General features: G+C 27.2%; 4 protein-coding genes across 4 annotated transcripts; 2 read left to right on the top strand and 2 right to left on the bottom strand.

The window, feature by feature from the left end:
- Positions 1 to 2987: 2987 nt before the first annotated feature.
- Positions 2988 to 6539, top strand: LOC112599004. Its single transcript, XM_025345699.1, has 3 exons — positions 2988 to 3101; positions 3515 to 3719; positions 6157 to 6539. The coding sequence occupies exons 1-3, from the start codon at positions 3027 to 3029 to the stop codon at positions 6450 to 6452; spliced, it is 576 nt and encodes a 191-aa protein (XP_025201484.1). The 5' UTR covers positions 2988 to 3026; the 3' UTR covers positions 6453 to 6539.
- A 270-nt stretch (positions 6540 to 6809) lies between these two features.
- Positions 6810 to 9490, bottom strand: LOC112598962 (probable 28S ribosomal protein S16, mitochondrial). The gene is made up of 4 exons (XM_025345638.1): positions 9334 to 9490; positions 8561 to 8707; positions 8338 to 8497; positions 6810 to 7082 (listed from the first exon to the last, which is right to left on the bottom strand). Exons 2-4 carry the CDS (start codon positions 8696 to 8698, stop codon positions 6976 to 6978), a joined length of 405 nt encoding a protein of 134 aa, XP_025201423.1. The 5' UTR covers positions 8699 to 8707; positions 9334 to 9490; the 3' UTR covers positions 6810 to 6975.
- Positions 9491 to 9878: 388 nt separating this feature from the next.
- LOC112598961 (mediator of RNA polymerase II transcription subunit 18) lies at positions 9879 to 10864 on the top strand. Its single transcript, XM_025345637.1, has 5 exons — positions 9879 to 9893; positions 9956 to 10151; positions 10231 to 10329; positions 10385 to 10554; positions 10623 to 10864. Exons 1-5 carry the CDS (start codon positions 9879 to 9881, stop codon positions 10815 to 10817), a joined length of 675 nt encoding a protein of 224 aa, XP_025201422.1. The 3' UTR covers positions 10818 to 10864.
- A 523-nt stretch (positions 10865 to 11387) lies between these two features.
- Positions 11388 to 16248, bottom strand: LOC112598960 (protein PF14_0175-like). The gene is made up of 10 exons (XM_025345636.1): positions 16005 to 16248; positions 14210 to 14972; positions 13964 to 14116; positions 13809 to 13884; positions 13489 to 13661; positions 13185 to 13276; positions 12958 to 13048; positions 12816 to 12893; positions 12701 to 12748; positions 11388 to 11500 (listed from the first exon to the last, which is right to left on the bottom strand). Exons 2-10 carry the CDS (start codon positions 14966 to 14968, stop codon positions 11435 to 11437), a joined length of 1536 nt encoding a protein of 511 aa, XP_025201421.1. The 5' UTR covers positions 14969 to 14972; positions 16005 to 16248; the 3' UTR covers positions 11388 to 11434.
- Positions 16249 to 16606: the final 358 nt, after the last annotated feature.

Raw genomic sequence — 16606 nt, 5'->3', positions numbered from 1 at the left:
CGTTGTGTATATTTATAAATTATAATACAAGATACATAATATTTTAATACCTACCTACCCACTACACCTCTATTATAAAACTAATAATGATTATACATCATATCGTACCATAAGTTAAAAACAAACCACCCATGCATAAGAATTTTCACCATGAAAACCTACGTGGGGGTTCTAAAAACCTTTTTAAATGCTACTACTATACCTTATTAAATAGATGCCTTTTTTTTAATTTTATGTATCTAAATCCAAAATTTGAGTGAGTTATTTATGAGTTATTAAATTAATTGTATAAAGGATAATAATCCTTATTGGTTTTATAAATATAATATGAAATAAATTCGTATAATATAAGCAATAATCAACTTAGAGCATATATACTTATTATAATCAGATATTTTTTATAAACATAAAATGGTATACTAATTATTATAATTTTTAAATCGTCTTAATCTCACGCAGTCTTTTACTCATTAGCAGGGTCCTTTGAACATAAAGTTTAATATAATTAAGGAACTATATCGTACAAATTACGAATTAAAAACATCAGTATTTAAGAAAATATACATTCTGTTTAATAATTTATAGAAAACAAAGAGGGTTCCCATTTTAAAAAAGGAGTTTGTATAGTTGAGCATCACCCATTTACGCCAAAAATATACGAGATTATTTATATATGTATCATATTATTTAATATACCTAATATTAAAATCTATGACCTATTAAAATTATTATGGCCAATTATGTGTTTGCTTTTTATATTTTAAAATTATTTCAATAAAAGTGCAAAACAACTGTTTAATCATGTTTTACGAACTTTGAAATCAATTAAAATAAAAAAAATACAAATAACTGCCATATTATTTAGTTATAAATTACAGTATTGTCATTTGTCATATTACAATAATTTTTCACTTTTTAAACTAGGTATATCCCATTATAACATTTATGCAAGTTACAGCATAATCCATAAAATATGTATACTGTACAAAAAAAAAAACAAAACGTATAATAATAAGTTGATATATTGTATTCGTATTATATATATATAATTATTTATAACGAACAGAAAATAAAAACAATTTTTTTTATAAATTAATTGATATCAATAATACACGATGTGATAGTCTGGTAATACACAAAAACAATTATAATAATAATTAGCATATTATACTAAAGATTAGTATAAGTAAATCACAGGTCTTGTCTTTATATATCTACCAGAAAAATATCATTCGACAAACATTTACTTATTACAAATATGAAATAACTATTAATTATCTATTATGATCAATAATATTGTACCTACTTATCATATCGATTGTTTTAAGTATCACCTGGTATGATGCTTATCAACATTTTTCCTTTTCGAATTTTCATTTTTAATTTTAAATTTTGATTATGTCAATTCTGAATCATCTCATGATGAGGTAAATAGTGGTGTTTTTATTTCGCATATTTCTGCATATTTTAAAACAAATACATATCATTGTATATTTTAAATAAAATGAATATTATTACATATTTTGGTTCGCGGTGAATTGGTCGCGAACAATTGATCGCCGGTGAATTGATCGCGGGCGAATTGATCGCCGGTGAATTGATTGCGAATACAATTGGTCGCCAAGATAATTGATCGCCAAACGAACTTTTTTAGTTTTTTAAGTATTTTATTTTAAATTTTCATTATTGAGTTCGTATCATTATATTGTTATTAAGTATTTATTATTGATATTATATACCCACATGGGCATTATTAATTTATTTCTGTCGTTTCTAATCACGGCGGCATAATCTCAAATTGTTCGTCAAAAGCCAACGTCTTCTCATTGTTAAATTATCAATACCGTGAAGTCACCTAAGTTTATTATTATATAATTGTCAAATTAACTTGTATTAGTATTAAGGTGATATCAACATGGCCGTGATTAAATTGTTATTATTATTATTATCCACTATATACATAATCTATTTATTATTTTTTTTTTAATTAAAATTAGTATTTAACTGTACGTTATTTAAAAATAAAACAATAAGAATACTTAAATATTCTAAAATAATAAACATAAAATTCGGTAATATACCTAGGATAATAAAATACTTAAAAAACTAAAAAAAGTTCGTTTGGCGATCAATTATCTTAGCGACCAATTGTATTCGCGATCAATTCGCCCGCGATTAATTCACCGGCGACCAATTCACCGGCAATCAATTGTTCGCGACCAATTCACCGGATACCGTATATTTTGATTGTGAAAACGCGAAAAATGCATGTTTTATGGTATATTTTGTTACTAGACGTTTTTATCGTGTGACATAAGATCATTCAGTTTTAAAAATTTAAAACACCATGTAATTGTTTATGTAATACATTTAATTAGCATGAATAGTTAACAATTATATTTTATTAATTTTAAAACGTATAATTGTTTTTTTTTAGTGTATATTTTTTCATATGTTTGCATAGTTTTAATAAACCAAATGCATATATATCATAAAGTATTAACCGTAGTCTGTAGAAACTCGAAACATTTCACTGTTCCTTAAATCATCTCACCTGATGGTTGTATTGTTATCGCTGTAATAATAATTAATAACATCGCATACAGTACCCGTAATATTGTTATTGTTATTATACTGCATAATATGATTATTGTTGTTGATGTCGTCACTGTCGTGTGTAGCCGTCGCTAAAATTTCAAAAACATAATACTTAAAAAAATATACGTACACATAATATAATATTATTATTATTATTACACGTAGTACCTATATATAGTCACGCGCACACTTATAATATTATAAAATAATATGATATCATATTATATGGCACATACCAGCGGATATTTGCATACATGAAAAATGGCGGGCCAAACGAAAAATAATAGTAGTGGTGCGGGTAAGGCGAGTAAACCTATATTATAAATTGTGTACATGCCTACCTAAATTTGTTTTGAAAAACTATAAGTGCGGAATAAAAAAAATTCGAAACTGCGTCGCGGAAACGTTTAAAAAGCGGGCGTCTTCCGATGGACAGGGCACATAGTGCTTACGTATTCTCCACGATGGTATACAGAGCGATTGCGCTTTACGTCGCCGTCCAGGTACACGTCCGTTATAAATTTTAATCTGAGTCATAATAAATTGTTTTAAGATACACCGATTTAACCTGCTACTGCAGATGACACTATTAGGCTAATCGTTTTTGTAGACTTATCCAATAAAATCGGACACTTGCAGGCCGCGTATAAACACTCGTCGTCGTCCACGATATTTACGTATTTCACGATATGACTGGGACCATAAGTCCAGATCGTCTCGTATGTCCGCGCGAGTCGTAGTTCAAAGAGATCACATCAAACACAAATATATTTTAATATTTCGACATTTGAATTCTACGGTGATCGCGCGTTTGTGGTTTCGTTTAGAATACTACCTAATTATATAATATAATATAACAATGATAATAATACATACTGTTGTCAATTTTTCTGTTTTCGGTTTGGCCGTGTCGCAGTCGGTTGTCGTTGCGTCGCCTACCGCCACCATGTTTCACGGTGAAAGCGTCTCTCCGATCGGGACGTTTTACCATCCGACGCCAGCTTCCAGGGCCAGAGGCATACCGGAAGTTGGCAAGCTGCCCAAGACGTCAACCATATCCAAAAAGTTTCCGGTGAGCGGACCTGACACCAAACCGTGGCTCAAACTACAAACTAACGCAGGTAGGTTCTTCAGTCTTCGCCTTTAATCGTTTTATTTAATCTTCAATAAACCATTTTTATGCAAAAGTTCGGAAATTTGATAATACGGGGATGTACTATATGCAGCCTTTATGTTACTGTTATGTGTAATGTACCTATAGGTAGCTAATAATTGATGTGACGTTGTAAACTGTTGATGGAATTAATTTAAAAAAACCTTTATTTGTTATAGAGCATATTATTATTATTATATTATTTTATATTACACTCATATTGTATCAATGTATTATATTTATGATTATGACTAAGGACTTAGGTACTTTTTAACTATTGTGTTTTGTAAAAAGAAATACCCTGGAAGCGTCTACGTCTTTTAACTGCCTATACTACATTAATTAATACTTATTTAGGTACCTTAAAAACACGACGTTGTAGTTACTGATTTATTGTATTTCTTATTTGACGAATGACCCGTGATCAAGACTTGAGCGATTTCAAAATAAATTCTTATCATACGCAACCAAAAGCCTGAATTTCGGGTCTTTTAATAATTGAATCCTTAGACGCGCCTGATTTTTTTCGTGTTAGATCTTATCCCTGTCGAGGATAATATAAATTTACTATTATAATTATCTAATTCATAAAACCACGGAAAGTTTCGCCATTTAATTAATATTTAATACCCACTTTGGCCTATACATATGCTAGATGGATATAGGTAATTCATTTGAACTGTCAATTTTAAACATTCAATTGAAAAAAAAAAGTAATAAGCACTCTGCAAATAATTTTTTCCCCATTCATTCAAATTAATGAAAATACTTGTAACAATTTATTCGATTAGCTTGGTGTTGCACTCTACAGAATCTGTTGTGATCTAACACAGTCTATATTGGCTAGAACGATTTTATTTGACTCGCCACTGTATTTATTGAACTGTAAAAAAAAAATCTGTTTAACATAATAAAGACAGTTTAACACTGTCACTGTTAATATTAGCTTTTAAATTAACTATTTATCTCGTGCATTAATGTACTTCAAAGGAATTCGTGACATTCGGGTATGACACGTGCTTATCCCCTCCTCAATATCGACAAAATCATGTACCTACATCGAACATCTCCACTAAGGCATGTCCTGAATACATTCTTACGATATAGTTAATGGGTACATACCAAATAATAATATAATATTTACGTCTAATCGTAATAATTCTCTATGTACCTAGTCGTATTTTTTGTAGAAAGTTTAAAACCGACACCGAACGTGGATTTTCGTCAATCCGGCACTTTTACGACATGGGTACCTACCATAGTGTTTTTTGTTTAATATGATATAGGTATGTATTGTTTGTGCGCTTGCTGACCGTACAACAATATGATTAATATAGTTTACATATTAATGAGTTAAACATGAGCTGGTGCCTACGTGATTTTTAGCTAATTGCAATTCAAAACAAAACTACCAGTGCCATTGTGATTTCGACAAATTTCGTATAAACAAGCACGATTGAAAATCCGAAAATAAAACCGTCGTTGCCGTACAGTCAGCCATAGGGTACCAATACTTCAGCTGCAGACATGATTATGTGTAATAATATATTTATATTGTATACAGTCGTGATCGACATGATATTAAGCACGGTGGTGAATTATTTATTTGCACAGACACGTTTAAGATCCAAGCACAGATCATAGGTACTGGAGCAGCAGAGTGTAGACTGTAGCACGTAGGTACTGGATACATTTTATCTAGTTTAACCGTGGACCCTCCTAAAAATACTTTGGTTGAAGTCTTAATAGGTGTAATAACTCCTAATAATCGGTCCGTTTTCGAAAAAAATGAATTGCCTTTACCAAACCTCTATCTATAATATTATAATGGTCGTCGATAAAATAATATATAATTAAATATTTACATTAACTAACTACTCTTGAACCTAACCGGCGTATGGTGTCTGAATTAATTATTAGGAGGCATGTAGGAAGTACATAAATAAATATATATTATGATGTAATATACCTCAAACTTGCGAATCACTACAATCCATTCATAAAGGGTCTCTCCATCCTAACTCTTTTTGAAAATCCTAGACGCAGGCTGAAAAATCATGGTGTCGCAACCTTCTTGAAAAAAAAAAGCATAACGATGATGTATATTAACAACAGCTAAAGTGTCATTAATGGGTGGCTTCTTTAATCACGTTTTTCTTATGTTTATCTTTTTTTTCCTTGTTACATGGCTCGCAGATGCTTATTGTGCTAAATTGTACAGATTTCATATTACTTAATAAAATTGAAAAATTATATAAAATTTTTATAATATATAATATAAACAAATTTTGAAAATTTTGCGACAATTGTTCAATGATGAGATCGGTTTTTGGATACACAACTTTTAATTTAATACATTTAATGTTTGATTAATACAACACTCTAAACGGTATATAAATTCACAGGTAATAACCATTTGACACGCAACCCACGCATACCGGCTTTAATGGAAACATATCAACCGTCCAGGCCACGAACCAACCACATGCGCTTAGAAGAACCAATAAGGTCACCCATTTCGGAGGAGGAAAGAGCGGAAAAGATGAATTCTGACCTGGAAAAGATGATACAGTTTATGACAGTACTAGGCCAAATTGACCGGTATCTGTCATCTAGAGCAAAGTCTTTTGTTAACACACTGAGCCGAGCTATGGAAAATAATCCCGACGACTACCACCTTTACAACGACAAAGATATGTAGTCTCTCGAATACTGAGTTGCACTTGTTTTATTTAACTAAACATTATACATTTCATTATTATTTATTTTATCCATTAACTTGTTCATATTTATAAATATGTATTAATTTATTATCAATAAAAATCATAAAATGAATTTTTTTAATTTATCATATGCTCATTTTGTATTTAAATCAGGACAAATTTTTAAAATAACATATTATAGATTAGTAAATATGACACCGGTTTTCAAAATAATAATTTAAAAGAAACTATTGATAAATAACATACTTATGAAAAAAAAAAACATATATTTTGATTCAAAACTAATACAATTGTTATTATTTTTTGTTTGTTTTGAAATTCTATTTTGTTTACATTTACTGAAATTTATTACATATCAACAACAAAATATATGTACACAATTTTTTATATATTTTTTTTTTTTGCAAAAGTGCACTTACTTGCTATAATACTACAAGCATTACAACAGTTCAACTATTCAAAATAACCAGAAAACAAATATAGTATAACATTAAATATTCATTAATTGGTCGCAGTCTCACTCTCTTTGCTCTCGGTCTTACTGCGTTGTCTATTTCTCCAAGCCGTCATATAAGTATGAGGGTGTATGGGTAAGAATCCAGATAAACCTAAAAATAATACAGGTATTTTAATCAAAACAATTAAATTATGGTGTACAGAGTGGTGATTTCGAAATGGAATTTAAAATAGGTATTTTATATAAATATGAATGAATAAAATGACATTGAAAACAAACCTCTCATAATTGCCAAAGTAAAAAATAAAAGAACAACTCTTTTAGAGTATTAAATGTTTATTTGATTTATCGAGAACAGATATTTATAAAGTATAATTTTATTATTAGAATTTCTTTTAACTACATTTTTTACATCAACATTTTTATGTATCCTGAATTACATAACTACGTGTAGAGAGCAAATGTTTATGTTTTTATATATATTTATTAACTTTATGCAGCTCAATGGAAATGATAATGTAGACGACTAATATATAACAGAATTTAAAGAAAACATTTATTTTACATAACAAAGAATATTATGTAAATTAAAGAATATTTAACCTATATTTTAAATTTATTGTTAAAAAAACATCATATTTGTTAATTTCTAAATTTGTTATTATTTTGCCAAGGAAAAAAATAATGTAATTTAAAAATAAAAAAATGATAAAATTCATTTGGTAAATTGTTACAATTAAATTGAAAATTATTTAATTGTTTGAAATTCGGTAAACTTAAATAATTTATTAAAGAAAAGAGTATGTAATAATTACTTTCAAATTAAAGCATATTATTTCATGATGTGCAATTAATGAATGGTAAATATAAATACTATAATCTATAAATTTTAATGTAAAAATATTCTATACTTTATACATAGTACGTCTGATTGTAAATACTGTGTAGATTTTTAAATTATATGAAGTAAAAAAAACATATTTTACCAGTTTAGGAATTATTAAGATAATATTTTTAAGGGTTTTTTTAGAACATATTAGAATCACATTTTAAATTCTTAAGAATTTAAAATTCTGTTCTAATTATTTATGTTTATTAAGAGGTTACAGACAAAAAATATAGATTAATTACTCAAAGAATCTATAATTGACTAAATTTAGTGTATTTATTTTAAGTATTAGTGTTGGTTATAGTTTCAAATTTATTACATTTCTTGTAGTAATTAAAAAAAAAATTATATTTATTGAAAATTTTTGTCACTGAAAATAATTTAAAACTTAATAAATAATGTAAGCATATGTGTTATGCATTTCATTAATGTATATCTGAATTTTTATTATATACTATTTCAAAAATTGTGTATACTTTTTATGACTGTGCTATTGACAATTAAGTCTATACAATACCTAATAATTCAGCAACTGGATTGGTTAGACGTGCTTTTTTTGCCATCCAGTATTTAATCCTTTCCAAATTTAAACTGACTAATTTTTCTCCATGATGGTTTTCCATAGGATCATACGTACCAAGCTGTTCAATTGGGTGGGATTTGCAATCACGTCGTTGCTAAGACACAAATGTTCTAATGTCACAAACAAAATATTTTGAGTTCAAAATTGTTATACTTACCAGTACAACTACGATGTGATAAAAAGGTCTATTTGCACAGCCATATCTAGCCAAGCGTATGGACTTTTTGGCTTTTTCAAAATCATCACCACCGCCACTGGACGGCATCAATTTCTTCAACAATCTATACGCTCTCATTATATTCAACTTTAACAAAATAATATTTTATATTTTTAAGTTATTAAATGAATGTAGATAATGTGTTATTGTATTTGTTTACTGAGAGTTTAAAAATAATTAATACAATCAAACGTAACAGTAGTAATAGTTCTACTAGCATAATCCTTAGAAAAAATAAATATATAATTTACATACAATTAAAAATCATAATAATAAATTATTTTTCCTTTTTTTTTATTTAATATAAGAAATTTACAATTCATATAAATAAACAGCACAATAAGTAAATGCAATATTTGAGGGAAGTAATTAGGAAATTTGAGTGAGGAAGTCACCAAGTGGCAACATTCCTAATTTAAAATTTAAATACTCAAATGTAATAGAGCCTAAATGATTATTATCAATAGTCGTCTAAGACCTAAGTCTAAAGTTGGCCCATTTCTTAGATAATTTTAGGTGTATTAAGAAGTGTAAAAGTGGACTTTTACCTATTTATTTTAAGATAAAATTTTACAGTTCAACCTAAATTGTAAGACCATGCATTCCATACATTTTTATCAAATAATACTTTTTATTGAAATTAAAAATACAATTTAGTTTTCTTCAATATATAATATGTATCATATAATCTACAGTAATTTAATTGTACTTACATTTTAATATATTTGTGTCGTGATATCTATAAATTCTTACAAATTAAGTGTAAACAAAAATATTTTTAAAAACGTTGTAGGTACCTAATTCAGTATTTTAGTAATTACTAATTTACTCGATTTGTTTCAATTTTCTAAAAGTTTTACGAGTTTACGACCGATAACCTAAAACGACGAAAAAGTTGATAAAAATCTAATTTTTTTTGCTTATCTTCCAAGCTTTGTTGATAGTGTCTTATCATACGACTTGTTTGTAGTGTACTATAGTTGTAAATAACTTGTATGTTAGTTACCTAACTAAAATGTCATTTAGTTAACTAATCATATATAAACACAACTCAATTCTGTGAATAGTGTAAATATTGGTATAAACACAAAATTACTATAGTTAAAAGAAGTCATAATTAGTGTTTAGGATTGAAGCTCGTCGAAACTTGGGATATGTGAGTACTGTACTACTGTATATTAATTAATCAGAATTTGATTTCTTCGACATATCGAGTTTAAAACCATTCGTGACTCCGACGATTTAATCCTCAAGTGACATGGAAGCAGTCAAGGTAATTTTTATAATACCATATATTATAATTGACATTTGTATTATGCAAAAAATTATTTCCAGGAAGCGCCGATCCCGGCGATGGATAGCTTGACTGCAGCTATGAAAAACAACATTGTCCCGAATCAAGAGTATTTGTTACAAGGCAGTGTTCTGGATTCAGCCGTTGAAGTTCTGTTGCATAGGTTAAGAGGCCTTTGCGACAACGTTGATTCAGGACCCGAGACATTTCATGACCATGAAATGTGTTTTAGCATAAGTAATGTATCTTTTTCTGTCTTTAAGAGTACATGCTTTGCACTTACTCCATATCATTCTCAATATCATATTTCTTTTAGGGAGTGTTACACCACAACCACTCACATTGAGAGTCAGAAGAGCGATAGACTATTTAGATATGCCATACCAGCTGCGTTACATTGGACAGCCTGAACTTGGTAAAATCCATTTACACTGTATGTCTGTAGACATTTAATAGTAACCAGTTTTCAGGTGATAAATCTAGACCGACAATCTTACGAAACAGTATCGATGTAGCTACAACGCCAACAATAGTAGACTTCCTCACTGAAATGGGATTTCGCATGGATTTTGAATACATTTTACGTGGCTATATGTTTCGGAAAGGCAGAATGAAAATTACAGTGTCTAAAATATTTAAAGTGGGTGATATTTATTTTGTGTTCCTAATGTATTTATTACTATTTAATACTCAATATTTCTTTTAAAGATGATGGTAGTAGGTAAACCTGCTCCAGAGAGTGTCGATCCAATATCACAGTCATACCTAGTAGAATTAAGTGTATTGGCACCTAGTAATCAAGATGCTATTGCTGAAGACATGCGTGTATTTGCTGAACAACTGAAGCCACTGGTGCATTTGGAAAAAGTTGATTACAAACGATTAACACAACCACCAATGTAAAATTGTTAATGTCATGCTTTGTAAATAAATATTTTTTATCAAAGTTTGTTCAGTTTATAAAATATTATAATTTTTCGTTTTCCAACTTTTTTCATCCTCCACATAACGATTTATTATTCATTCTAGAAATAGATCTGTTTGAGGCATATTTATTATAATTTATAAATAATGTTTTAAGCAAAATTTAAATTAATGAGGTATCTAAGGATTATAAATCCTTAAGAATTTTGAATTTCAATACATGTAAAATAAAGTTTTAAAGCTAATGTTTTTATAAAAATGAAAATTAATTTCACATTAATAGATGAAAAATGTACAAGTAAAATAGAGAATTAACATGTCTCAATAAAATACAACTCAATAGTTTATGAAACAAGTATTTTGCTTTATTTTTTTCTAAATAATAATAATAAAAAACTAATTCATAGTATGTTTCTAAAACATTAGACCTTAAAATTAAAGTATTTAGTTAAAAAGAAGAAAAGTATTTGCTAAAATTATTGATAAAAAATTATACAATAATAAAAAAACATTAGTAAAATTATTTATGAAATATAAAAATTAACATGGCTTTTAAATTTTTTTAATATTATATGTAAACATGATATTAAAAAAATTCACTGAGGTTTAACATTTTCTTTTCCTTTGTAGGACATAGAAAACCGTTTCGATACTGGTAAGCCCTAGAAATAAATGTTAAATTATAAAAATTAAAACAGCAAATATTTAACAAATGTAAAAAATAAAGAATTTAGGCAACCAGATATTGGATTGCTGTACTTAAAATGGAGTGGATTACTGTTATAACAGTTAAAATTGAATTCTATGATATAACACTGTACAAACAATTTTGAGCGGAGACGGTCTGTCAAATTATTTGTCTAGAAAAATTTCATATGATTTTTTAATATAGCTATTAGTTATTATTCTTTTTTTTCAAAAATATTGCATTACATTATTATATTATAAACAGGGCTAGAATTTGTATGCAACAGCATGTTATTTTTTACTACGTCAAAATAGAGTTTCAATGAGTAATGACCACATTTATATTATTTTGATGAAAATGGTTTTTTTTTTATTTTACACATTTTTGCATAAATTGAGCTTAACATAGGTGCTTACTTTAAAATTGTAATACAAGGAAAAATAAAAATCGTAAGCTACTGTACAAGGATATTATTCAAATTCTTTTCAATAAAATTATCAAATAGGTACAGTCTATACCAGTTAGATTAGTAAAATGAAACCAGAAAGCTAAAGAAAACAATCAACATTACTTTAATAATTACTATATTACCTAACCTATGGTATTAAAAAAAAAGATGTTATTAAATTTTGTGTTATTTAAGTTGATTTATGGTATAAATATATATTATTGCAATAATTAAATATTAATAATATAATAAATGAGATATTTTTGTAAAAAATCATATCAATATACTATAATACCTAAGTCTAAAAGTAAAATAAATTACTAATATAGCTAAATCAAATGCAAATATCATTTGGTTATAAAGACTGGTGGAATATATTCACTTAGAACCATTTTTAGTATACAATGATATATCATTGAAAAATCTCAAATTAGCTCATCTATAATAATGATCCACTCTACAATTAATATATAGCAATATGATACCCATTTATTTACCTTTTTTTTTCTCATTTACCATAAAAAAAAAAAAAATTATAAGAAGTATTTATTTTTGACTCCTTAAAGTACCAACAAGATTCAATTTGCTACCAAAACCACCCCCATTTTTACTTTCCCAAAAGACAAAAAAACATACATCATTGTAAAATCAATACACTCATTGCTCCACTCATAATTTAAAATAATATTTTATGTGGCATTTGGTATAAACATACCATATACTTACACTTATTTTAGTTGTATTCATCTTAGGTATTCCAATTTTACTTTCAGACTAAAATCAATCATCATAATATTAGGATATAAACAATATTAAATTATGATTAAAAATTAATTCTTACTTTTGACTTATTTAATGTAAATGATCGCAATAGTTCCGGATTTCTTTCATTAACTTTGTTAGACAAAACAATTGTAGTCTACAATTTAAATAATGATTGTTATAAATAAATCTAAAAAAAATAATAAACTAATCATACTTACATTAGTTGAATACTTTTTAATACATTTTGTAACATTTAATGGTGTTCCAGGGCTTACAGAATTGGCTGTTGATCGACGTGATAAACTATTTCTACAAAAAATAAAAACAATTTAATTAAACACCAATATTATTGTTAAAAGCACAAAAGTATTAATACTAGTTTCATATATTTATACATTAAGTAAAATGTTAACATATAAATAAATACGTTTAAATACACATTCACCTTGATTTAATAGAGGACTCGGCAGTTGAGGGAGTTTTAAGTGCAGTGACAATATCTGATGTTGATGGAGTAGAAGAGGCTATAGGCTTCATCTATAGTACAAAACAAGTATTGTTTGAAACATTTTATTTTTTTATTATATCACTTAATATTAAGACATACTAGTTTCTATAATATAAAGCAAGTGATGAAAAAAAAAAAATTATACATTATTAATAAATGTATATTAGAGAGTACAAAATGTGTAAGCAATATTTATGCATATTAAAAAAATAATATTTTTAATAAACAGATATAGACATACTTTACGGGGACTAACAGACCCATGATTGATATCTTTAATTTCTACATTCTTATAATTTTGCACCATGTGTTGAACAGGGACATTGGCCATAAACGGACCTTTGCTTTGAGTTCTTTTATTTTGCATGGACTTCAAAACGGTTCGACTTCCATTAACTTTTGATTCGACAATTCCTGAAACAACAATATAAAAGGAATAATATCAATTAATAAGAGATCGCCATCAATTTATATTTTTTAATAATATCTTAATTGATGTACTAAACTATTAACATGTCTTAAAAAGTAAAATATAATTATTTTGATCAAACCACTACATACCCAAGCGATTAAGAGTTTTTAACTTGAAATCAACTTGATTATTATCAGTCGGTTCAATTTCTGTCATAGAACTTTCCTTTAACAAATAACATTATATAATTAAATACATAATATATAAAATATATACATTATATAAATGTCATGCATTCACTTACTGTTTGAATATCACTAGGTCCGTCACTATCGCTAAAGTTATCCATCACCCATTCAGGTTTCAAAGAATTAAGATCAAATGAGTTTAGTTCATGGAATGGAAATACTAAACTAGAATTTGGAGTTATATTTTCATTTATATCAATATTATTATCCTAAAATTTAGAATTAAAATTATTAAATATTTATTAATTACATTAATATATAAAAGGTAAGTACACAAAGTATTTAAAATGTTCTTTACTTACTGATGTTTTATTAAAACTATTGGAATTTATATTAAAACTCCCTATGAATCCTCTATTTAAAACACTTGAATTTATATTTTTATTTAAATTTGATTCGGTATTACTACGCTGTGGTGTACAAAATAATGATCTTCTGGAATAATTTTCTTCATAAATTTTTTTCTCCTTTTCAATAAGCATTTCAATTCGTTGCCGTGTCTGTTCTCTAATTTGTTTCTTTTCTTGTTCGTTGCAATAAGAATTTTTTTCTATATCTATCTCGATTTGATCTGACAACAAACCTAATTTGTTTGATAGCTCTTCATTTTCTATTTTTTTTTCACCTTTATGAACTAAGATATTATTTTCTATTGACTGATCGATCATTTTCGATGTGCTAATACGTTCTGCTATAGCACAATCATCTTTTGATTGATTTTTTATAAAACCATCTGTGTTGTGCTCTATGTAGTTTTGTTCTAAAAGTTTTGCAACACCATGAATATCTGTTAATGATACACTCTTTTTTATCCGTCTATTGACTTTTGACTCCCATAGAGGACTCAATATGTTACCACAAGGTGGATCTCCTCTTAATGGAGTTTGCTTAGGGACTAAATCAAAAGGATCCATGTTGGCTGCTTGCAATTCCAGTATATCAAATGGGTTATTAATACAATTTTCATCATAAGTTTTGTGTTTCACTGTTTCAGGAGTACTCCAGTCAATAAGAGCATCCATCGAACAGTTAACTAACTGACTAGCTTCATGTGATTCCATAATTCTAAGGACAAAAAATTATATACCAGAAATTATTTTTATAAAAAATACAAAAAAGTAATTTATTAGTTAACTAGTTAGTCACTAAAATATATTTCTACATGATAATGATGAAAAAATAAAAAACAAATCTCTCATTTTGTTTTTTGCCAACTTTATTAGGCATTAGTCTTGATTACAAATTTAAATCAATAATACCTAATATAATTTATACATATTTAAATAATTTTAATGATATATTAAACTATTTTATTTTGTGTACTTATCACTTTTTTATTATGATTATTCAAATAATATCGATCATTTTTAAGCAAGCTTGTGATGGTATTACACTTGTTATATTATAATTTTTATTTGTACATATTGTATTGATGTTATTTATGGGCATTGGGCATTGTTATCTAAGTTTTAAAAGTTAAGATTTTGTTCTGTTAGCATGCTTATGTATTATGACCCTGAACATAGCATATAAAATGTTTGAAAAATGATCAACATCTAAAAATTAGGAATAAAATAGAAATAATAATATAAATGAAAAATATTTATTGTTAGTAATATATTCAATTAAATAGTAATGGTTATCCTCTGTACACTGTTGCTTATAATTGGGAATGGTAACACAGATTTAATGATAGGTTACAATTAATTTAAATAATATAAATTGCATATACATAACTGTAGTTTGTTAGTTATCATTAGATTATTAATCAAAAATTTGTTGTTTTTTTTATCCCACGATTTCTACATAACATATTGCCTAAAATATCAGCCATAAAAACAATGTTAAACTATCTCACGAGTCATAACCATTACATTTGAAAGGCGATTTCATAACAGTGGTCAGCAGATATTAATTTACCCAAACAAGATAGAGATCTATCTATTAATTCGACTTTCATTTAAATACTACAACTAATCAAAAAGACTTGAAGTATTTAGTAAAGATATAACCCTTATAAAGTTACATTGACGACAGTAGCTGGCTAACGAGTGGATTACTATGAGAGGCAATATATTTATAGAATCGTATACAAACCTTGAAATAGACTAGGTATATGCTAATAACGAAGGAGAAACAAATAGGTATGGATAAGTCGTTAACTACACGGCACACACTACTTTGGAACCGAGGTATTTACGTGAAAATTATTAAAAACCGTAAAATATTTAACAATAATATCCAAACAAACGAGCACGATATTATGTAAATTATAAAAAAATATGTTTTTAATATTTATTATTGATTATAAATTAATGTCAGTAGTAAACCCTAGACACTAATCACTATTACTTGGTATTTAAAATTAACATAAATAACGAAATAACGTTTTCCCGATGTTCGGTTAAATGATAAAGCATGTAGATAAGAATTGAAATGGTAACTGGTAACCACGATACAATATTATTATTATGCAGGTCTACACTGCTATAGGCTAAACAAGTAAACCGTAATTACTAACCACTAACCATTCTACACTCAAGACTCAAGACTCAACTACAACGGTTAACGGGAAAACAACTTGTTAACTGTTTTTAGTAATTTTACTTTTTACTAACTATTTTAGTAATTACCGTGGTTGCACCGATATTCAGTATTTTAACATCAGTATTCAGTCTCAACTTTAATATTTAATAGTT

The sequence above is a fragment of the Melanaphis sacchari genome, unplaced genomic scaffold (assembly GCF_002803265.2).
Source record: "Melanaphis sacchari strain LSU unplaced genomic scaffold, SCAv2.0 Contig4_pilon_pilon, whole genome shotgun sequence".
Classification (NCBI taxonomy): Eukaryota; Metazoa; Arthropoda; class Insecta; order Hemiptera; family Aphididae; genus Melanaphis; species Melanaphis sacchari.
Note: the sequence above shows the minus strand (reverse complement) of the source record. Positions and strands in the feature narration are given on the sequence as shown.

Coding starts and splice junctions, on each gene's coding strand:
- LOC112599004 (XM_025345699.1), top strand. CDS start 3,027: ATGGACAGGGCACATAGTGCTTACGTATTCTCCACGATGGTATACAGA. Junction 3,102..3,514: donor CGCTTTACGTCGCCGTCCAG/GTACACGTCCGT, acceptor GCCGTGTCGCAG/TCGGTTGTCGTTGCGTCGCC. Junction 3,720..6,156: donor CAAACTACAAACTAACGCAG/GTAGGTTCTTCA, acceptor ATAAATTCACAG/GTAATAACCATTTGACACGC.
- LOC112598962 (XM_025345638.1), bottom strand. CDS start 8,698: ATGAGAGCGTATAGATTGTTGAAGAAATTGATGCCGTCCAGTGGCGGT. Junction 8,498..8,560: donor ATCACATCGTAGTTGTACTG/GTAAGTATAACA, acceptor TTTGTGTCTTAG/CAACGACGTGATTGCAAATC. Junction 7,083..8,337: donor TCCAGTTGCTGAATTATTAG/GTATTGTATAGA, acceptor TATTATTTTTAG/GTTTATCTGGATTCTTACCC.
- LOC112598960 (XM_025345636.1), bottom strand. CDS start 14,968: ATGGAATCACATGAAGCTAGTCAGTTAGTTAACTGTTCGATGGATGCT. Junction 12,894..12,957: donor TTAAAAAGTATTCAACTAAT/GTAAGTATGATT, acceptor TTTAAATTGTAG/ACTACAATTGTTTTGTCTAA. Junction 11,501..12,700: donor TGAATACAACTAAAATAAGT/GTAAGTATATGG, acceptor ATTTATTTCTAG/GGCTTACCAGTATCGAAACG.
- LOC112598961 (XM_025345637.1), top strand. Junction 10,330..10,384: donor CATTGGACAGCCTGAACTTG/GTAAAATCCATT, acceptor ACCAGTTTTCAG/GTGATAAATCTAGACCGACA. Junction 10,555..10,622: donor CAGTGTCTAAAATATTTAAA/GTGGGTGATATT, acceptor TTTCTTTTAAAG/ATGATGGTAGTAGGTAAACC.